The sequence below is a fragment of the Macaca thibetana genome, chromosome X, assembly GCF_024542745.1.
Source record: "Macaca thibetana thibetana isolate TM-01 chromosome X, ASM2454274v1, whole genome shotgun sequence".
Lineage (NCBI taxonomy): Eukaryota > Metazoa > Chordata > Mammalia > Primates > Cercopithecidae > Macaca > Macaca thibetana.
The window spans coordinates 110,970,826-110,994,521 of NC_065598.1; the positions used below are offsets into that span (position 1 = coordinate 110,970,826).

General features: G+C 36.7%; 1 protein-coding gene across 6 annotated transcripts in view; it reads left to right on the forward strand.

Annotated features, from left to right (window-relative positions):
* PLS3 (plastin 3) overlaps positions 1-23,696 on the forward strand; it is an 87,550-nt gene that overhangs the window by 45,056 nt on the left and 18,798 nt on the right. For 5 of the 6 annotated variants that reach the window (XM_050777177.1, XM_050777180.1, XM_050777179.1 and 2 more), the window contains exons 2-5: positions 3,016-3,096; positions 14,784-14,947; positions 22,407-22,536; positions 23,044-23,176. In XM_050777177.1, the coding sequence (XP_050633134.1) occupies positions 3,024-3,096; positions 14,784-14,947; positions 22,407-22,536; positions 23,044-23,176 (500 nt within the window). In that variant the 5' untranslated portion in view covers positions 3,016-3,023. Of the gene's footprint in view, positions 1-131; positions 216-3,015; positions 3,097-14,783; positions 14,948-22,406; positions 22,537-23,043; positions 23,177-23,696 lie in introns of all 6 variants that reach the window. The other variant, XM_050777178.1, reaches the window with a different exon arrangement.

Sequence of the window (23,696 nt, forward strand, 5' to 3'; positions counted from 1 at the left end):
GATCGCACCACTGCACTCCAGTCTGGGCGACAGAGTAAGACCCTGTCTCAACAAACAAACAAACAACAACAACAACAAAAACCACAAAGCCTAACTTCATTACTAACTTACGAACTTGCTTTTCCTCATAGATCCTGTGATTACTCTGAAAGGTATTTTCATCCAACCTGTCTACTGAGAAGTTATCCATCTTTAGTGGCATCTTGATATCATAGGTAAAAAAAATGAATAGGCGAGCTTTGTTTTATATCTTTTTTTAAGAGTCTAGTGTTATTTATTTTATATTATTTTATTTTATTTGAAACAGTCTCACTCTATCACCCAGGCTGGAGTGCAGTGGTGCGATCTCGGCTCACTGCAACCTCTATCTCCCAGGTTCAAGCAATTCTCCTGCCTCACTCCGCCTCCCGAGTAGCTGGGATTACAGGCATCCGGCTACTTTTTGTATTTTCAGTAGAGACGGGGTTTCACCATGTTGGTCAGACTGGTCTCGAACTCCTGACCTCAAGCAACCCACCTGCCTCCACCTCCCAAAGTGCTGGGATTACAGGCGTGAGCCACTGCGTCCGGCTGATGGTTTTATTTAATTTTTAAAACACCAGTCACTACATGTGTCTGTTACATTATGGTAAAAACTTAGCTAATAGCATCATATGGTCATTTTAAAACTTCTCCAGGATTTGAGAAACCTGAGTGTGAATTCCAGTCCTGAGAGTCCAGGTTTTCTAATAAGAAAAAAAGGAGATTAGAATATGTAGCTCCTGGGACTATTGTGAGGGTTCAGGATATTAATATGCAAATGAATTTGTATAATGTATTAATAGTACTTGGTGTATAGTTGTTGAAGGGATTAATTTTATTAAAGTTCTGTTTTATTGAGTGCCTTACTATGTGCCAGGGGCTCTGATAAATTCTAGAAATAGCAACAATTCTGTGAAAAAGATAGATGTGGCCCAGCTCTCTTATGAATCCCTCCCTGCCACTTCCAGCCCCTACCTCTTTATACCGAGCATTACACTTCTTGGCCAAAACTTGAGTTGGTGAGTAATTTGTTGCCTTTTAACAAAATGTCTAAAAGGGATAAATATAAGATCTCAAAATGTATTTTGTATAGTTTGTGAAATTTAACCCATAGTTTACTTTTTTTGGAAAGGCAACATCTTTAGGGCAGTGGAACTACTCTATGTAATACTGTAATGGTGGATATATGTCATTATATATTTGTCCAAACCCACAGATTGTACAACACTAAGAGTGAACCCTAATATTCACCAGAGTCTTAGGGTGGTAATGATGTAAGTTCATCAGTTGTAACAAATGTACCACTCAGGTACAGGATGTTTTGGTCAATGACTGATCAAATATCTGATAGTAGTCCCATAAGATTATACTATATTCTTACTGTATGTTTTCTATGTTTAGATATACGGATACCATTGTGTTACAATTGCCTAGAGTGTTTACTACAGTAACCTGCTGTGCCTTTTGTAGCCTAAGAGCAATAGGCCATACCGTATAGCCTATGTGTGTAGTAAGCTATACCATCTAGGTTTGTGTAAGTGCACTCTGTGATGCTTGCACAATGGCAAAATCACCTAACAATGCATTTCTCACGACACATCTCTGTCTTTAAGCAACATGTGGCTGTATATGGGAACTCTCTGTAACTTCTGCTTGATTTTGCTGTGAAACTAAAACTACTCTAATAATAACGTCTATTGGCCGGGCACGGTGGCTCACACCTGTAATCCCAGCATTTTGGGAGACCGAGGTGGGAGGATCCCTTGAGCTCAGGACTTAGACACCAGCTTGGGCAAGGTGGCAAGACCCTGTCTTTACAAAAAAGAAAAAGAAATAAAGAAAAACAAAGTCTACCAAAAAAATAAATCAGAAGAGAGAAAAAACCCAAAGCAAAAAAGGAGAAAGCAACATGTAATCATTTTCATTTTTCTTCATCCAAAATTATTGTTATAATAGGTTTGTATTTGGAAATTATCTACTGTGATACAGACCTCCTCTCTTTATTGCCAGAATCAGCAAGGTTTTTCCATATAGGTTCAGATCATAAATATTGTGTGCCAAGAGGTAAAATCAAGAATATTATGATATTAATATCAAGGATATAATATATTATTTCTAAAAGTTTTTATTGACAAAATTCAAAATATAATAATTGAGTATAATTTTTTGGTAATACGATTCTGATGAGAAGAACAGAATTCTTTTTTTCTGGGATAACATTTCACTTAATTGGGTTCAAAGTTAATGTGCCCCATCATCAAAATTGACTGCAAAAAATTTCCTTTCATAACCATATCCAGCTTGAGGTCATACAAAAACAACTGGTGATCCAGTTTTGGCCCACAGGCCATATGTAGTTTGCCAACCTTTGTTCTATTAGTTAAATAGATCAATAAGGCCAAATTGGAAAGGGTGTATACTCAGATAATATAATAATTTACATGCATAAGAATGTGTATATTAGCACACATGTGCATTTTTATATCAAAACCAACTATAATTTGCTTTGTTTCCTCTTTATTTCTCCTTTAATGAGAGTGATTGATAGGTGTCAGTGTGCTCTTTGAAAATCAGTGTTTTCACAGTGAATGATTCTAAAGTGGCTTAATAGGAAAATGATATTTTCCGTGAATCATTGGTCACATAATTTTGACCTTTAGCTTTGGCTCGTATAACCAAGAATTTCTATTATGTAGCTTTTTCCTGTCACTGCTGGGTACTTTGGCCCTTCCTTAAACTTTTTGAATGTAATTTAAGATTTTGTCCTTAGAAGGAAAATTCAGAAATATTTTTTCTCAATAAATTTTGGTAAGTGATGACTTCTCACTTGTTTGTTTTCTTTATTAAAGCTGTACATAGGGACATGGTAACCTATTCAGATTGTTTTAGTAGTTTGAAATTCTGTTTAAATTATCCCTAAGATGAGAACTTAGCAAGAGTGCTTATATTTATCACAATTATTTTAAATCTGAAACCTTTTCGGTTTTTCTTTAGATCTTTAAATGGATGAGATGGCTACCACTCAGATTTCCAAAGATGAACTTGATGAACTCAAAGAGGCCTTTGCAAAAGTTGGTGAGTATTTTTTGTAGTAAAACTATAGGGAAGCAATATTTATTTGGTCCCAAAGTTATTTCTCTAAAAATATCACGTGAATGGTTAATCAAAAACATTACAGCAACATAGTTAAAATAGATGAGATAAAGTTTTGGAAGCTATACTTAAAATTGTTTTATTTATTTATTTATTTATTTATTTATTTATTTATTTGGTCAAGAGTGGTAGCTGATATTATTTCCAATTTTATATAGTATTTAATATGGTCAAATCTTTTAGACCACAGTTCCAATCCTTAACGGGTGACTGTTATGTATGGTTCCTGAAATTTCCATGCCAAATTTTAGTTATTATATTTTGTATCTCGTATCTTTCTGAAGAGGTTTGAAACTTTCACCATATTCTCAAAGGGATATGTGACCCTCGAAAACATTAGATGATGTTTTACCCTTCCCTAATTAGTTTGGCGTTATTGCCGTTTTTATGGGCTTTCTGAGCCTTTGGATAATGCAGATCGTTCTACCTCGCCATGTTAAATTATAGCTTCAGTATAAGATGAGAAGGCATAGCATGCCATTTGATTTATCCTTTATCATCATATAACATGCCTTACAATTGAGCAGCTATGGAATATAAATATGGAATATTTACATTCCAAATTTTAGTGCTCAGGTCAAGTCTATAGACAGTAATGAGAAAACAGGGTAAGAACAGACTACTTATGTAAATACATGAATCAGCATGTGCTTAGAGAGGTAGATTATTATTATTTGGTATCTCCTTGACTAAAAGGTACAGAATTAGCTCATATAATGATTTGTTATATAAATCAGAATTTGCCATTAGACCTGTGTTGAAAATCCCATTAGTGAAAAATGAGGAAATATCCACTTCTGTTCCCATATATTTATGATCAACATTTTCTATGAAATCATTCAGTAGTAGCAGTGTACCTTGGGAAGAATAGTGACCCCAGCCAGAGTGACCATTCATAATCCCATCAAAATTTTAACTAGAAAAAACTGAATAGTCCTGAATCTAACATGATTGCGTGTGTGTGTGTGTATAAAAATAGCAGTTAATTAACTTGCCATGGATACCACTTACTGTAAGAAAAATGCTACATAGTTTAATATATAACAGCAAGTGAATTCTTGGCTGCAAGAGTTTTTTTTTTTTAATGTCTCTCATTCTGTCAAAATAGTCTTATAATTGTTTTAGGAGTGCATTTGTTGAACCTTTTTTAAAATTTATATTCATCTTTCAACATTAGCAGCAGCTTAATTTGTTCTTTATGAATAGAATTTCGGAGTAGACACCATGCCCTATTAAGTACTCATCTCCTCAAGTAAAAGCTGAATACAGGTCTTGTCCTCACATGCAGCATCTTGGAAATAATTATGTGCAATATTCCTTAAAAATTAAAGATAATTCAGATATTATTTACCTGATGAGACTTGGAATACATTTTACAAGTAAAAGAACTTCATTGTCCCTTAAAAGCTTAATGACATAAAGAGGATTGACCAATCATCTTCATAGTGGAAGCAGTTAAATTGTATTAAGTAAGGAATCAATGAGAAGTTTGACTGCAAGAAAAGGTCATTGTGGAGCTATTGTTTAAGTAGAGTTTAAGATAGGCGTACAGTTTGCCAACGCCCCTGCCAGGCATATGTTCCTAACATACTCAGGCTCTTATTACTATATATGCTGTAAAGAATTCTGGAATCCAGAATTCCTGCCTGTTGTGAATATTATTCTTTTGTAGTGTCCACTCAGTATCTAGCATAGTGTTGCACACGTTAGGCTCTCAGTAGATATTTCACTGATTGAAACCCAAGGAACTATATACATGTAGCCTTTTGATGTACTGGGATTTTTGTCATTATCAACTATACATTCAGAGGGCCTTTGTTGTGAAGATTTTCATTACAGTGGAATTTATTATGAAAGGTTTTTGCCATTAAATTGTAGCATATAAAATTTATATGTATTTTTCAGCATAATAATGCTTGTGTGTACTCCATCTTTTAGAAACTCATTTAAGGACCCAGCAGTCTTTCGATTTTCTTTAAAAAAATCTTTGTAGTTTTAAGTTGTTGTTAGTTACAGAACCCTGAGGCAACTGTCAAAGGTGTTACAGAAATTTTTTTCCTAATTCAGGGACACTTTATTTTAAAAACAAGCTCTATAACTTATTATCCTGTGAAGGACAGTTTTTCCTTTTTGTGGGGGTGGGTTGGCAGAGAATAGGAAAGACTACTTTGTCTCAGTTCGATTGCAACAAAATATGGAAATCATTAGATGATTTTCCCCATCTATTAACAATAATAGCCTTGATTATCTCCTTAGAAATTCAGCAAAATCATAGTGTGTGGAGAAAATCTCTGTAATTACTGCTAATCATAGGTTTTGTTCAATCAATTAATAGTGCTTTGAAACTCTCTTTACTAGCAATAAATTGAGTATTAGAATTTAAAGTTCTCTTTTCACTCACTTTCTGCACCTGCTTAGTTTTAATCTCCAAGCTCATATAATTATTTTAATTTTCTCAACAATTGTTTCCCGTGCTTCCCAGTAGCAGAAACGTTAGTTATCAATTTTTGTACTTCATGATGTTTCCATTTTAATTTAAATACTGGAATACATAACTTTTTCTAAAGAAGAATAAATAACATCTTTCAAAACACTTAGGTATTAATATTTTACCATCTAGAAACTGTCTTTTACATTCTAAGCCTTTAATCTTGCTATGGAAGCTAGTGGTCATTTGGATGATTACTTGTCATAAAGAAAAATTCATGTAATGTAAATCTTTGCAGAGTTGCTTTAGTACTGCAAACACTTACCTTGCCTTGCCTTTTTTCCCTCCTGAGCACTCACTACTGAGGTTTTTTAAACATGAATTCAGCACTTTTGAAATAAAAGAATAATGGGGTTTCTTAAATGACTAGGAATAGTATGGGTGTATTCCTTTGAGGTTTCCCCCCAAACTAAGCAAGAAAAAAATTGGTTGTGGTGGTTGTAGCTATACCAGACTCCTCTCATCCCGGGAAGTTGAGTTGTTTCAAATTACTTGATATTCTCTAGTATATAAAAAACACTCGGCCGGGCGCTCCTGTAATCCCAGCACTTTGGGAGGCCAAGGCGGGCGGATCACGAGGTCAGGAGATCGAGACCATCCTGGCTAACATGGTGAAACCCCGTCTCTACTAAAAATACCAAAAAATGAACCGGGCATGGTGGCGGACGCCTGTAGTCCTAGCTACTCGGGAGGCGGAGGCAGGAGAATGGCATGAACCTGGGAGGCAGAGCTTGCAGTGAGCCGAGATTGTGCCACTGCACTTCAGCCTGGGTGACACAGCAAGACTCCGTCTCAAAAAAAAACACATACACACACACATCAGGATGATGCCACAAAAAAAAGTGCTTTAGTTTAATTTACTTTTAGTATTCAATAAAACTACACCAGTGCATATTTGTTTAATTATGCCTTAAAACAAAAACAAAACTATAGCCCATCTAAAAAAAATGAAACTAATCAGTGCTCTTTCATTGTGCCATCTGGTTAATTATATATGGATTATTAGAAGTGGAGGTCTTGGGATAGTCGGAAAACCATGTTTCCAAGGTGTGGAAGCTAGTGAGGAGTACACATGTGTGGGTGCATGGGTAAAAGCAAGAGCACACGTGTGTGTGAGAACACAGATGTATTTTTAAAACGAGAGTTGCAGCAGGGGAAAAATGATGGCCAAACCGCTGGAAATTTTGAGTCAGAAAAGGGCTGATAAACATTTTTGATTAGCTGGTCTCACCCTCTAAACTTGTCCAGCCTTCTGCTGTACTTGACCTCCATCTTTGGAAATCCACTAGTACAGTGAACTCTAACGCAGCAACCTCCAGTCTACCCTGAGCTGGAACTCATTAAACTGCCTCTTATATTTGCTGCAGTGAGCTACCTCAAAAGGTATAAGCTGTGAGAGGCAAACCTCATGTTTAACTAAGCATCTGGAGATGTTTAGCAACTGCCTTTTCTAAGGTTTTAATGCCTAATGAAAGCTTGATTTTACGGCTTAGATCTTAGGATGGAATATAGTTTAAATTCTTCTGCCCAAGTCTTTTGACCGAGTCTTTTAAATCAGTATTTTGTGAGTTTTCATGGGCATTCAGGATTGTGTATGTATGTATGTAAACCCATTATTGTTAGATAAATAGATTCCTTTTGTCATTTCTTTAGTGCAGAAAATTTGTAGAATATGTTGGTCAAACCAAATTGAACTTTTAAATCCAACTTTTCCAAAAGGATATGCATCTGCACTTGATAGGCTTTCTTCTTTAAGTCCTAATGAGCACTGTCCTGAGTGGGCTAATAGAGAGGTCGCATGTGTGTTGCAGATTAGGGCACACAATATGTAACCTCTTCATAAAGAAAGACACCAGATTTAGACAGATTCAAGGATGTTTAAAGCAACACACACACACACACACACACACACACACACACCCTGAGCGTCAAAGAAAATCCCAGTCTTTATTACTGTCAAATTTATAAGACAAAATAGCACCCCAAAAGACGCTTTTGAAGTGATAGATTGCAGCACGTACCACCTGGACATGGGCAGTGTAAAACAGCAGCTAAAATCAAAACCACTTGGATTCTGGCTTAGCTTTCTCCAGACAAGTACTTAAAATAGCTTAAATAACAGGATGCAAGGGGAGGGAAAACATTTCCTTTTAAGGATATGCATTCTTGGTGTGATTCAAACTTCTGCAGGAACATGGCTGTGTAATAAGTTTATTTACTTTAAGGTTTACTTAGGGGGGGGCAGTGGGGGAGTTAAATGGTATTTAAAATAATACTTGGTAAAAGAGAATAATGAGGTTTCCTTTAAAACAAAATGCAGATGTGAACCTCCATGTATCATCAGAGAGAGAGAGAGAGAGAGAGAGAGAGAGAGAGAGAGAGAAAACACTCATTGTAACAGTTGGTTTTTTTTCTGATGAATTCAGTGGTCAATATGAAAAATGGGCCTGTCTGGTGCAGCATTGAGTGCTGCTTAGTGATTTTTTTAAGTATCATAATTTTCTTCTTTTAAAAAAATAACACTTTGTCAATTTACTCAAATTTAACCCTTTACTTTCTGCCAGAATTGTGTTCAGTGATAAGGTAGAGTTTCCTTTATCCAGCTTCTCCTTAATGTCCACCCATACTGACCATATTTTCTAAACCAAAAGGTTGAGACGTGCTGGCATTGAAACTGCTCTGCATAATAGAGGCAGTATGGTAATTTATGTCTACTTTATCAGCTGGTTGGAAACTATGATGCTGGAACAGAAGAGTCTTCAAAACACAGAGCCTTTCCCACTCCATACCAATGTATAGTTAATGAGAAAATGGCAAGTGAGCCAAAAAGGAGTTGCAGAATATTGGCAGCATGAATGAGAAAATAAAGGACTGCCATCATGCCTGGTGGTTATGATTTTAATATCTAGTTGTTAAAACGACTTCTAATCTAGGTATGTGTATTTTGGGTCAGTTTACTATTAAATTCTCATGTTTATGTCAAAACTCAGAATAGGAGAAGTTCACCATCAAACATACTGAACAGCAACATTATAATTCCAATGCTTTGTTTTTAAAGTGGACATTTTAACCACAAATAAGGACATAGTCTTGTGATTTTAAAAAAATTAAATTGTCTTTTTGAAAAACCTTGCCACATTATTCTTATTCTCATTTTGCTTTTGAATAACAAAAAGTTATCCAAAATTCATTTTGGACTATTTGGGAATCATTCAGGTACCTCAGTTATTTTATTTTACGCATGAGGAAAACATGACTCAAAGACTATCATTTAGCCAGTTTGTAAAACGAAACTACTTTTCTCCGATGTAGAAAATTAGATTGAATAGTCATCAGCATATATGTTTATTTTTTAAAATTGCAACAAGTTAGTCTTAGAAGTAGACTAAAAGTTGTGAGCACCTCATGAGATGGAAGCTTTCTAAAATCCCATTATACTACCTTTTTTCTGGCCTTCCAAACCACATTAGATCTTTGATATTGTTTAAGGATGTTTTTGGTTTTTTGACTGAGGGTTGGAAATAAAATTAGCATAAAACTCTTTAAGAATAATTGCATGCTATTTTGTCTCTCAAGTACTTTACCAGCTGGGAGGTTTTGTAAAATTAATTGCTAGCTGCCTTTTTAGGCTCCCTCTGCCTTCTTGTTTAAATTGAAATTGTTTTCTTCAAAATATATGATTTAAGAGCTCTAAGAAAGGCTTGATAAAATTGACTCGTACTAACACTAAAATGCCTTTGATCATGGGAGGTAGTGTAAGTGGGACTGACACTGGGGGCTAAAATATGGGAAAATGGCAGAATAGGTAAAATTTTTAGAAGAGAACACACATTCTTCTCATCCCAGGAAAGAGTAAGGATATGTATTCAACGTGACTCAAAATTTTTACAAGGACTTTGTAGCCACAGTTTCAAGTAAGACCCAGGGGTTCCATTTGATTCATTTCTGTATCTTTGGCATCTAGCCCAGGGGGTGTCTACCCACAGGGTAGGTACTCAGTTTGCTCTGGAGGGTGACTCATACTTAAACAAGTGTGCATCTCCTTTCTCATTAAAGCCAAAGCAGGTTTCTACATTTGGAACAAAAGAGATCCTGACCAGAGAGCTATCACTGGTTGTCCACTTGGGCCCTCCTTGATGGGTGTGCTCACTTAGAAAACCAAATTACAGATCTGAAGGCTGCTGGGTAGGGACAGGATTAGAACAAAGGGAATGAGATTGAATGTTATTTAAGGGATATTTCTGTCAAGTTTTGGTTTCTCGATGAATTGCCATTCAGTCTTTGAGTGCTATTTCTGTATTTTTGTCATTGTTGTTTAGTTTTGTTTTTAAAATGCTCATCTAGGATTAGAGCATTCTTTCCTTGGTCAATTCCTGAGAATCAGTGATTCTACAAAAATAATTTTTTTTCCATTGCTTATTATATACAAAAAAATTGTGCTACATATTGGAGTGGGAGATACAAAGATTTAAAAGAATCTTTATCGGGAGATTTGCAGCCTAATAAGGAAGTTTGTCATGTAATAACAAATTCTTATTCCTCCAATTTCCTTTAAAATTTTCCTGTCCCTTTCTAAAAGCATCTGTTACTACTACCCTTACTTCAAAATGAAATTTCCAAATGTGGTTATTTTATGTTAGTTATGTTTTAGGGTGGCTACTTCCTGGCATCTTTTAATCACTTCAGTGAACTGTCTTCTAATTAATGCTCAAGGGAGGTTATTTCAGGAAGGATTTATGCAAATAGTAATTCTCCCTGTGACCCAAACTTCTGGAGTTTTTTGTTTTTGCTTTTGAGACAGTGTCTCACTTGTGCCCAGGCTAAAGTGCAATGATGCCGTCATAGCTCACTGCAGCCTCGAAATCCTGGGTTCAACTGATCCTCCTGCTTCGGCCTCCCAAAGCACTGGGATTACAGGCATGAGCCACCAGTCCCAGCCACCAGACCTGTATTCTAACCTAATACAAATAGACAGCCGGATAGACTTTCTGGGCCTTAGTCAGTTTCATATAGCTTTGAATCCACTGTAGTTCTCCCACATTGAATTAAAAACATCTCTACCTTCCACTTCTATTATAACACTGAGAATACAAAAAGAACAATACCTGTTATATACCTGTTATATACTCCAGTCTAAACTAGAGTCAAAGCACAGTGGCTCATACCTGTAATCCCAACACTTTGGGAGGCCAAGGTGGGAGGATCATTTGAGGCCAGGAGTTTGAGATTAGCCTGGTCAATATAGTGAGACCCTATCTCTACAAAAAATACAAAAAACAAAAAGTTAGCTGGGCATAGTGGTGAAAGCCTGTAGTGTCAGCTACTCAGGAGGCTGAGGTGGGAGGATTGCTTGAGCCCAGGATTTCAAGGCTACAGTGAGCTATGATTGTGCCACTGTACTCCAGCCTGGGCAACAGAATGAGACCCTGTCTCTAAAGATACTTTTTTAAATAAAAAAATTGGCTGGGCTTGGTGACTCATGCCTATAATCCTACCACTTTAGGAGGCCAAGGTGGGAGGATCACTTGAGGCCAGGAGTTCAAGACCAGCCTGGCCAACATGATGAAACCCCATCTCTACTAAAAATACAGAAGTTGGCCAGGCATGGTGGCACATGCCTGTAACCCAGCTACTCAGGAGACTGAGGCAGGAGAATCGCTTGAACTCAGAAGGCGGAGGTTGTAGTGAGCCAAGATCATGCCACTGCACTCCAACCTGGGTGACAGAGTGAGACTTAGTCTCAAAATAAAGAAATAAAATAGCTTAAAAGAAAAAAAGAACCCACTAAAGTGGACAACATTTTGATAGTTAAAAGGAATAAGCTATCTCTTCCTCCAAAGATATCATAAAAACGATAGAATGTTATACTTAGGTAATAAGGTATAGTAGTGATCAGAATGTTATCACTCTATCTGTATTTAATACGCATTACTATTCTATCTCCAGGTTTTGAAAGTGTTTGTGTGGGGGGAGAGTTATGAAGTCTTGTGTATTCTGATTTATAATCAGTGTGATAGAACCAAAAAGGAACTTTAGAGATATGTGGTCCAAAGCCCGCCTTTTACAGATGAGAAAACTAAGGCCTGAAGAGGTAACTTGTGCAAATTAATAGCCAAGTTGAGATAAGACACTGTGTCACATTATTCCCACTGTGTGTCTCTTCAAGCATGCATGCTGTGTTTCTTTCACTATGCCACACTTACTCTCTAGTACTGAGCTCCACTGTAATTTTAGAAAGGAAATAGGAAAAACAAGTTGATATATGCATGGGAGCAGGTGTATTTAAACCCAAGACATTCATAAAACAAGAGCCACTAAAATTTTACCACAGTGCCATGGGGATTACTTTGTTCTTTTTAGCAACTGCAGACATTATTGATGGATTGATTTCTACATAGAAACACTTTACATGTAGAAATAAAGAGTTTGATGTATGACCTTTTATAAATCCAAAGCAAAGAAAGTGAATATACGCCCTAGGGAAATTAAGTGCTTTACCTCGAAGGAAATCTAAGTGATTTTCACACTAAGTATTGAGTGGTTTGTTATTGATGTTTTAAAAGTACAGATATTTTAATTAACCAGGCATAATTGTGCCCACCTTTGGTCCCAGCCATGCCGGGGAGCTGAGGCAGGAGGATTGCTTGAGCCCAGGAGGTTGAGGCTGCAGGGAGCCATGCTCATGCCACTCCAGCTTGGGCAACAGAGACCCTGTCTCAAAGAAATACAAAAGTAAAAATAAAAGTACAGATGTTTTAATTCATAGATTTAAAATGTAGTAATCAATGTTTAAGAAACTTTAATACTTAAAATAGACTGCATTAAAACTAAACAGAATTTCATCAGCATTCAAAATATTGGCAAGATGGTTCCATACAGTATGCTTAATATTTTAATTTAATTTAATTTTTAATCCCCCAGAGCATTCTTGCAAATTGCAATTTTAGTAATTGACCAAAAATTGGATAATGTGAATTACACATAGATCACACTTAGAAAGAAATTTCAGTGTATTCCATGGAATACATTGGCCTAGCAGAACTTGCGTGATCAGCTAGCTCCCTGACCTTGTATCTCATTTTCCCCCTTGTTCACTCTACCCAAGTCATATTGGATCTTTACTTTTGGATCTTTACTTTTTCCGAAACACACCAGACACACTGCAGCACCACTGACTTTGCATTTGCTATTTCCTCTTCCCGAAATCTCTTGCCCCAGATAGCCACATGATTTGCTTCCCTTACCTCATAGAAGTCTTCATTCAAATATAACCTCATCGAAGTGGCCTTCCTTACCCATTCTGTCTAAGTAGTAGCACCACAACCATCCCTGCCCCCCAATATCTCTATAACCCAGGGTTACTCAACTTCAGCACAACTGACATTTTGAGCTGCATTAATTCTTGTGTTGTACATACCGGGGAGGGGTCATATCCATTGTAAGATATTTAGAAGCATCCCCAGCCTCTTTCCACTGTATGCCAGGTGCTTCCTCTCCCAGCCCAACTCCCTTCTCCAGTTATGGGAATCAAAAATGTCTCCTGGGGGCAAAATAGCCCCAGTCTAACTCCCTACCCTTTTTTTTTTTTTTTTTTTTTTTTTGACACAGAGTCTTGCTCTGTCACCCAGGCTGCAGTGCATTGATGCAATCCAGGTTCAGGCGATTCTCCTGCCACAGCCTCCCGAGTAGGAGGGACTATAAGCGCCTGCCACCATACCCAGCTAATTTTTGTATTTTTAGTAAAGATGGGGTTTTGCCATGTGGGCCAGGCTGGTCTCGAACTCCTGAGCTCAAGTGATCTGCCTGCCTCCGCCTCCCAAAGGCTGGGATTACAGGTGTGAGTCACCGTGCTTAGCCTGCTTTATTTTTTTTATTTTTTATTTTAATATTTTTTTGAGATGTAGTCTCACTTTGTTGCCCAGGCTGGAGTGCACTCGTGCTATCTTGGCTCACTGCAACCTCCACCTCCCAGGTTCAAGCGATTCTCCTGCCTCAGCCTCCCGATTAGCTGAAATTACAGGCACCTGCCACTATGCCTGGATAATTTTTTGTATTTTTAGTAGAGAGGGGATTTCACCATGTTGGCCAGGCTGGTCTCGAACTCCTGACCTCAGGTGATCCACCCATCTCTGCCTCCCAAAGTGCTGGGATTACAGGCGTGAGCCACTGTGCCCGGCCACAATACATTTTCTTAAACGCACTAAGGTCATCTTGAGTCATTTCTCTATTCAGGTTGTTTCCTTCTATTATAATTAAATTTACATATGAAAATCAGCGGGACCTAAGGAATAAGTCATTATTGAACAGAAGATATTTGAAATTACTTGTGAACATCAAACTGTATTCACAGAAAAATATATACTTAAGTGGTTACAACCCTCAGGACATTAGCCTTTTTCTCAATAAATTAACTTTTGGTCATTGATCAGGTTTTTTTTCTATTTTTAAAAGCTTCAGAATTAACATCATTCATTTAATCAGCACTTTAAGATATACTCTGAGAAACTTCAGTAGTACAAAAATTAAAAGGTTATTTATAGAGTCATGTTAAACATCTGATTTCGTCAATAGTGCATTTATTTTTATGAACTCTGTATTTGTCTTGAATTAATGTTTATTTACATTAACTCAAAATAATTGGCACTGAACATGATTGCTTAATTTCAGATGTGCTTTGAAACAGAATCAGCATTAAGTTCCTAAAAGTTCTTTTAGAGCAATGGAAGAATAAGATACACAAAATTCCTATAGTTACAGTAGAAATTGTTCTACACTATGGAAGTGTTTTGTAGGTTTACGATCTATTAGTTCTTTTTTTAAAATCCTATTAGCTCCAAGTTAATAATAATTGTATTAACCAACTATGCTTTCTTGAACTTAGGGATGTTCTTTTTAAGTAAATCTACATACACATTGCTTAAATCACAGGATACATGATATAAAACCTTGCTTTTTCCACTAAAATGTCCATTTCCCTTTCAAACAATCTTATGTTCCCCACAATAAGAAAATATTTTATTTAAGTGAGCTTATGAACTGAGCCTCAAATGAAGGGAAATACTCTTAATAAATTATGTCTCTCAATTTTTTCCTTTTTTGCTTGCTCTCCTTTTTTACAAAGATCTCAACAGCAATGGATTCATTTGTGACTATGAACTTCATGAGCTCTTCAAGGAAGCTAATATGCCATTACCAGGATATAAAGTGAGAGAAATTATTCAGAAACTCATGCTGGATGGTGACAGGAATAAAGATGGGAAAATAAGTTTTGACGAATTTGTTTACGTAAGTATGTGAAAATTCCCGATTATTAGAAGTAATAGATATTCCTTCATCTAGTGGGATGTTATAGTATTAAGTACTATTATGTTAAGTTCCTAAATATATCATATTAGTACTGTTATAACTAATAAATTTCTGTCATCCTGCCCACTAAATTTACTTCTTTTAGCTGCTAGAATATCTTAACAAATGAATCGAGAAAAAGAGCACTGCAGGAACAAAGATATAACATGGTAAAGTGTTAAGGTGATAAGTTGTATAATGTGAACAGTCTTCTTTCATGGCATCATTAAAGGGCCGTTATCAAGGTAATAAGTGACATCTTTGAAGTATTGTCTCTCCCATGGTGAACAGTGTGCTCCAAAATTTTAATGATACACCCTGACTCACAGTCTCGGAAGCTTCCTGAGCTGAACTTTCTTATTAAAAAGTTGTTTTCCACTCTTGTGGTAGGGGTGTTTAACTGAACCATTTTCTCTAGGATGATAATTTTGATAATTAAAAGTTTGAAGCATATCTTTTTAGTCCATTGGAAGAGGCATTTAAAATTTTTGTTTTCTTCTCTAGTTTCATCAAATATTCTTCAAGGTTAGGGGCTGAGTTTTTAATTCTTTCACCCCCCACTCCACTCCCAGAACTTACTTTGGTGTTCTCTACTCAGTGCCTGGAAAATGTATACTTGGCACATGGTTCTTCAATGCCTACCACTATTGGCTGCTAGCAAGTGAGGACTATATTTTTTAGACTTATGCCATTTTCAGTCTGTATTTATTGACAATGTATTTGAGATACATGTTAAAAATAGCTGACTGGGTGTGGTGGCTCACACCTGTAACTCCAGCACTTTGGTAGGCTGAGGCAGGAGGGTCTCTTGAGGCCAGGCATTCAAGATCAACTTGGGCAAGTTAGGGAGACTTTGTCAGCTTGGGCAACTTAGGGAGACCCCATCTGTACAAAAATGTTTTTTAAATTAGCCCAGCATGGTAGCTCGAGCCTATAGTCCTAGCTACTCAGGAGGCTGAGGCAGGAGGATTGCTTTAGCCCAGTAGTTTGAGGCTGCAGTGAGCTATGATAGCACCACTGCCCTCCAGTCTGGGTGACAGAGCAAGACCCTGTCTCTAAATTAATTAATTAATTAAAAAAATAAAAGAATAGCTGTTGCTTCTTCCCTCAATTAAGGATACCCTTTATGACTTTACTGGTGTATTTATTATTAATTTAAGGCTGAGTTTGACTAGATCTTACTAGGAATTCCTTTCAGTATATCACAAACTAGTTATCAGTGCCTAATATTTATCACAAATATCCTAGCACTCCTATCCTCCTTTGTCATGGTTTATTTTTCCCCAAGGCAACTGAAACGATAACATACTCCTATCAGTAACTGTGGCTCACCATAGCAAGTGAAATTTTGAAATGTTTTTTCAATTAGAATTAACACCTTTAGGACACCGTAGTAGTTCAAGAAGCAAATTGACCAAGTAATGATGCCTACTCAGCTGACAGCGTTTTGTGATTGTTTTTAAAATGCACACTTGTCGGCCGGGCACGGTGGCTCATGCCTGTAATCCCAGCACTTTGGGAGGCCAAGACGGGCGGCTCACGAGGTCAGAAGATGGAGACCATGCTGGCCAACATGGTGATTTTTTTTTTTTTTTTTTTTGTTTTTTCTTGTGCCTTTTTTTTTTTTTTTTTTATTGTATTTTTTTGTTTTTTTTTTTTTTTTTTTTTTTTGGATTTTTTGTTTTTTTTTTTTTTTTTTTTTTATTTTTTTTTTTTTCATGTATTTTTTTTTTTTTGAAACCCGGTCTCTACTAAAAATACAAAAATTAGCTGGGTGTGGTGGTGCGTGCCTGTAATTCCAGCTACTTGGGAGGCTGGGGCAGGAGAATCGCTTGAACCAGGAAGTTGGAGGTTGCAGTGAGCCGAGATCACTGCACTCCAGCCTGGTAACAGAGCGAGACTCCGTCTCAAAAGAAAAAAACAAAAAGAAGCAGACTTGTGTCATAATTATAATGATATAGTTCCTGCCATTTTCTTTTGAAATACTGATTTTCTCCCACCATTTTTTTGTCTCCAGTTATGGCCAAAGCCTTTTGTTTTGAATTCTGTGTTCAATAGTAAGTTGCAGTTTATTTGCAATTTGAGCACTTGCATGTTTTCTGGTGTATCACTTGCTACCCTTTTAACTGCATGGTTAATTGTGAATTTAAAGTAGCTCAGAGCAGCAGTTAACTATGATTGGCTGTTTTTGATAAAATTTATTGCTCAGAATTTTTTAATATATTAGAAAGAACAGATCAAAATCAATAGGATTTGCAGTGTGTCATTATTATTAAGGACAAAATTGTGAAAATGTCTTTGAAAATGATCTTGGGCAAATTGTTAATTTGTAGATTTTGAAATGTAGTTTCTACACAGCTATTTGTGGCTTTTAAGGGAGGAGGTGTGATTGCCTTGGTATATTCTTTGAAAGTAAAGAACATGCACAATAATTTTGGCAACACCAGGGCTTTAAGAAAACAACATTCGTGAGGACATTTTAGGTTAGAATATACATTTTAGAATTGGAAGGAATCATTATATTTACATTCCTACACTTTTCAAATGAAAAGAAACAAGCAAGCTTGGATTTCTGAAAAAGGAAGTGATTTTTCCTTTTTGCCCAATATTACACACAGGACTAGTGGCTTTTTCCACTACCTCCCCGCTATTCAAGAAATTTGAAATATCAAGGACAGTAAAGTAATCTGCCTGAAGTTTCAGATGCTACTACTATGACTGTATTAACCAAATGTCTGTCCACACCCATCTGCTTTGTCATCAGTGAAACATCTTACAAATTGTCAAACAAAATATGGGTAGAGCTTAGTTATCCAAGAAATAGAAATCATGTTATTCCTGTCAGATATTAGCATAAGGAAATAGAAATAAACATGTTCTTGCTTGTTAGGTTTTTGCTTTTTCTTTGAATTGTTGCTTAAGGGATGTTAATTGCAAACCAAACTACAAACAAAAACAGTTTATGTTAATTTCAGAGAAGTGTGTGTGTGTGTGTGTGTGCGCGCGTGCGCGTGTGTGCGTGTGTATGGCAAAAAACAGTCCCAAAATTATATGTATGTAAACTTTAAAGGTGAAAATTAAATTTAATACCCTGCTTTTTAAAATTCTTAGCACTTCAAAACCAAAAATACTGGATTTTTATGCTTACAAGAAAATAGGACTTTTTTCTTTGATTGTTAAACTAGTATGGCACTTTCAGCAGAGAAGTAAGCTGCCCAGAACAGTCTTGGACATATAGTAAATGCTGTATGTGTTAGTTATTGGGGTAGTTACTCCTTTTTTTTTTTTAAAGAAGTTATGTTTTTCAAATATTACTAAGTTTAGGCCCACAAGACATTCCAAAATAATGGAAAAATTCAAACCTGCCTCTTTGGAAACATTTTGGAAATAAGCCCCAAACCCTGGAAGCCAGTCAATTTTTTTTTTTTGCAATTCTTTCTGAAATCTTTCTTTCTTCAGTCATATGCCTCTGGATTGTTTTGGTTTGGCCACTTGTCCTGTGTTGAGCTGACTCTGGGGTCAAAAGAAGTTAGCCAGTTGCTGAGCGTCTTTGAGAGAAAGGCGGTGAAACTTAATAAAAGGAATAAAAAACATGTATATTCCATAAAGGACACTGAAAAGGATGTATAGATCAAGAGTGGATATTGCTTCTTGAGAAAAGTACAGCAGGAGTTAGCTCACAGATGATAAAGCAAGTCTTTCCTTGTGGAGAGAAAACAGCACAAAACAGTGAGCTCATTAGTATCACAACGGGCAGCTTTGAAAAGATTCATTGAGAAGACTCCAGCACAGTAGTCAGCCTTGTGCTATCTCTGATTTCAGAGATTTCTTGTTAAGCCAAAGCTTGTACTCAAATAGTTTTATCATCCACTTAAGCGATTTCTTTACGAAAGTAGAAAGTCAAATGCAAATTCTTTTGTAGTGAATCAATGTCACAGACATACAAATCTCAGTTCTTTCTTATCTTTTTTACTTTTTTTTTTTTTTTTTTTTTTTTTTTTGAGATGGAGTTTCACTCTTGTTGCCCAGGCTAGAGTATAATGACGTGATCTCGGCTCACTGCAACCTCTGCCTCCTGGGTTCAAGGGATTCTTCTGCATCAGCCTCCAGAGTAGCTGGGATTACAGGCATGCGCCACCACGACCAGCTAATTTTGTGTTTTTAGTAGAGACGGGGTTTCTCCATGTTGGTCAGGCTGGTCTCAAACTCCTGACCTCAAGTCATCCGCCCACCTCAGCCTCCCAAAGTGCTGGGATTACAGGCATGAGCCACTGCACCCAGCCCATTTTTACTTCTTTAAAATCCAAGGAATAGAAGAAAATACTATGAAACTAAAAGTTTAAGCTTAGCTGGAATAATTTATTTGAAACAATTTAGAAAATGAAGGTCATGTAACTTTTGCAAGACCTTTGAAAATTAGCAAACTTAATTACAACTTTGCATTTCATTGCCAAGCATAAGAAGGAGTTTTACTAGAGCTACATAAGTAATTGCATTAGGATATATAGCAGAGACATTCTATATATATGTATATATTTTTTTAATTTATTTTCCTTTTTTTTTTTTCTTTTGAGACAGAGTCTTGCTCTCTTGCCCAGGCTGAAGTACAGTGGCACCATCTTGGCTCACTGCAAACTCTGCCTCTTGGGTTCAAGTGATTCTATGCATCAGCCTCCTGAGTAGCTGGGGTTACAGGCATGCACCATCATGCCCACCTAATTTTTGTATTTTTAGTAGAGATGGGGTTTCATCAAGTTGGCCAGGCTGGTCTTGAACTCCTCCTGGCCTCAAGTGATCCACCCACCTCGGCCTCCCAAAGTGCTGGGATTACAGATGTGAGCCACCGTGCCCAGCCTACTTTGCTAGTTCTAGTTATTAATTCGAATTCCCAGACGTTCTCTTTTTTAAATACGAATTAATCCTTTTTTCTGTGACATAAACAAATTTGGATTTATTTTTTAGCTGAAATCACGATAATTGAAACAACCTAAGTTTTAGAAGTAAAAGATCCTCGAAGCAGAAGCACTTGTAATAGGAAAAATAACTTTACATATCTCATTCTGAAGCTGTAACACTTTTGTCATTGCAGGGACTTTGGTATGTTAGGCATGAAGAAATGCACACCTTTCAGATTTTAACTTATTAGACAATGTTTCACTAAATGAAGTAGAGTACAGAAAGAAGTAGACTAGTGACTATTGTCTTTTCACAGAGCAGGTGCATTGTTATCAAAAGGAGAGCTATGGGATCAAAATGCATCACAGTTAACGTACAGTTGAACTAAAACATCACATTGTAAATAAAAATATTTTAATAATGTGAAAACTGCCTGAAGTGTGTGCATCAGCTCCTCACTGTTGATACTTAGAAGTCAGTATAATGGCCATAGAGCAGGAAGGGTGATTTCATTGGTTGTGTGTAGTATTTAGAGTAGTGCGTATGTGTGTGTCTGCATACATATACAAACATAGACACACACAGACATTTATTCTAAAATTCTACCTCCAAAATTACCGGTATAACTAGCACAGAATCGCAGCTATGGAAATACTGAGTAAGCTTGATTTTGTAAAATTTAACTGCTTACTAACTATTCTCTCAAACAGAATTGTATTTGTAAGTCCAAAGAAAGTTAGGATTTAAGAAAGGCAACAGGAAAAGATGACTAAGTAATAGGGCTACTGACAACACATACAGCAACTTTTCTACCAGTTACTAAAAGTCACTTTCTCTAGATGGATTAATTACAAAAAGGTGCCTTCCTGGAAAGATGAAATACAACAAGGCACTCCTTTCGGCCTGACACAGTCCTGTGCAAGACACAAGGCTTGGTTAGTATAGCTTGGGCTGGATTTCTGCTTCTGCTCGTGCCTGCTCTGACACATACAACCTGAACTGTTATGTATATTATAACCCTGTTCTGTGAACTGCAGACATAGGCTGCATCCTCCTGAGATGTGTGTGTGAATACATATTTGTCACGAATGTTAAAGGTCTTTGAATTGCATTTGTTCAGCAACTTTTCCATTAAGTCTTAAGTTTTCTTTCAATGAATCCACTTAAATGGGGTTCTAAACACCATTTAAAGAAAGTTGTATACAGCTTCTACATCTTGCTCCTGTTTTACTGGCTTTGACTAATTTAGCCATGCACATTGGTGGATCAGGAACACATTTGGAATTAGGTAAATTCCAATACCTCAGAAAAATATAGACAGAACTTTAGAATGTCCAATCAGATGGTTACACAGTACTAGGATGTGAAACTTACTTTGTTATAACTTGCTTTTGTATAATTAGAATGTTCCTTACTGTGAAGAGAAGCTGGACTTCTTAAATGCCCCAATAAGACAATCACTGAAAAGCTTCTTTTTGGTATTTATTCTTGATAGTCATCTATTACTACCAGCTTAACACTTTTTTTAACCGTATTATTCTGTAACTTTTGATTTAATGAATTCTTAATAAGCTACCCCATTATACTGTAAAATAGTTTTTCAGTTAGATCATAAAATTTTATCTTTCTTTGCATCAACAATTTTTATTGGGTGGGGGGAGGGGGAGGGATAGTGTTAGGAGATATACCTAATGTAAATGACGAGTTAATGGGTGCAGCACACCAATATGGCACATGTATACATATGTAACAAACCTGCACGTTGTGCACATGTACCCTAGAACTTAAAGTATAACAAAAAAATTTTTTAAAAATAATTTTTGTTGTTGTTGTTGTTGAGATGGAGTCTCGCTCTGTCGCCCAGGCTGGAGTGCTGTGGCTGGATCTCAGCTCACTGCAAGCTCCCCCTCCCGGGTTTACGCCATTCTCCTGCCTCAGCCTCCTGAGTAGCTGGGACTACAGGCGCCCGCCACCTCGCCCGGCTAGTTTTTTGTATTTTTTTAGTAGAGACGGGGTTTCACTGTGTTCGCCAGGATGGTCTCGATCTCCTGACCTCGTGATCCGCCCGTCTCAGCCTCCCAAAGTGCTGGGATTACAGGCTTGAGCCACTGCGCCCGGCCAGAAAAAAAATAATTTTTATTAAAGAAGGGGGATTCTTCAATGTTTTCTCTCCAGGAAAAGAATAAAGCCTTCCTTGTTTGTGGAAAATTAGCAGATTTACCTGTGCCTTTGAACCACATTAGTTTTTGGTTAAAGTGGATTCAATGCATGTAGCACTTAATGTTTTTGACAAGTGTGTGCAATTGACATTCTGGTGCTTCATTTTCAGCAGCAGTATCGTAGTACTTGTTTAGCATTTCAAAAACTCAAGCCCAATTTTTTATATCTTTTAACATCAGCTATGGGAAAAACGTAAGTAATCAAGATATAAAAGAATATAAATATGCTTATTGTATGTAATTTGAAATTAATTGTGAATCAACAAAATTACTTTAATTAATAGATTTTTCAAGAGGTAAAAAGTAGTGATATTGCCAAGACCTTCCGCAAAGCAATCAACAGGAAAGAAGGTATTTGTGCTCTGGGCGGAACTTCAGAGTTGTCCAGCGAAGGAACACAGCATTCTTACTCAGGTAATCATTTCATATGCAATAGGTTAACACAATGTGCTAAGTGGGATGGTTGCTGTAATGTCAAGGAAGGGCTCTAGGAAAACATTACCTTCTAATTAAGAATAAAGTAGAAGTCCTTTATGACATGTATTTAGGCTTGAGACTAATACTTGTCATAAAGGCATTATAAGTATTTATTGTATGGCTTTGTTAGCTTGCAAGAGACAGGATACAATCCATGTAATGATAGGCTTTATTACAGTGCATTATACAATAATATAAGTGTAATTTTTAAGGAATTTTGTAACTTTTCTGAGTACCGGTTAACGTGTTCTTTTTTTTTTCTTAATTTTGTAATACCTAATAACCACTGTGTTGCATCCAAGTGTCTGGGTTTCCACACAGAATTACCACATGTTTCTGACACATTAACTTTCAGCACTACTGCACAACTATTTTAGGCTTTGGAGTCAAATAGTTAATAACCTAGAGTATGAACTAATGTCTTGTTATTTAACATAATTTTAGAGGAAGAAAAATATGCTTTTGTTAACTGGATAAACAAAGCTTTGGAAAATGATCCTGATTGTAGACATGTTATACCAATGAACCCTAACACCGATGACCTGTTCAAAGCTGTTGGTGATGGAATTGTGCTTTGGTAAGATGTTAGCTTGTTTTATATCCAGATATCCAAAAATAGCCATCCATATAATTGATATGTTTGTTTCTGCATGCTTGACAGATTCACCTCAAGAAATAATTACAATGGAAAATTACCCAGTTTCTGCCTTTTTGATTTAATCTCTAGGTCTGTCCATGAATCTAAAATTCAGCCATAGATCGACAACCTCTTTATAGGGAAGCTACCAGCCTCTATTTTCTTCTCAACACCAAGCCAGCAGAACATTACAACTTTGTTGAACTTAAGTATGTCAGTGTCTGTTTATTCTGAAGTACCACAGCTTCCAAAAGAAAAAAAGAGGCTACTCTTCAGTTCTCACTCTCCAATGACCTATTTCTAAAAAATGCTTTTGCCACTGCTGCTGCCCCACAGCCAACAGCATCTTGGCAGACATAACACAAGATTATCAACACTGTCAGTCGATGTTCCAGTTTATAGAGGCAGTGTCACACAGTGGTTAATAGCATGCTCCATAATCAGTCTGCCTCAGTTCTTT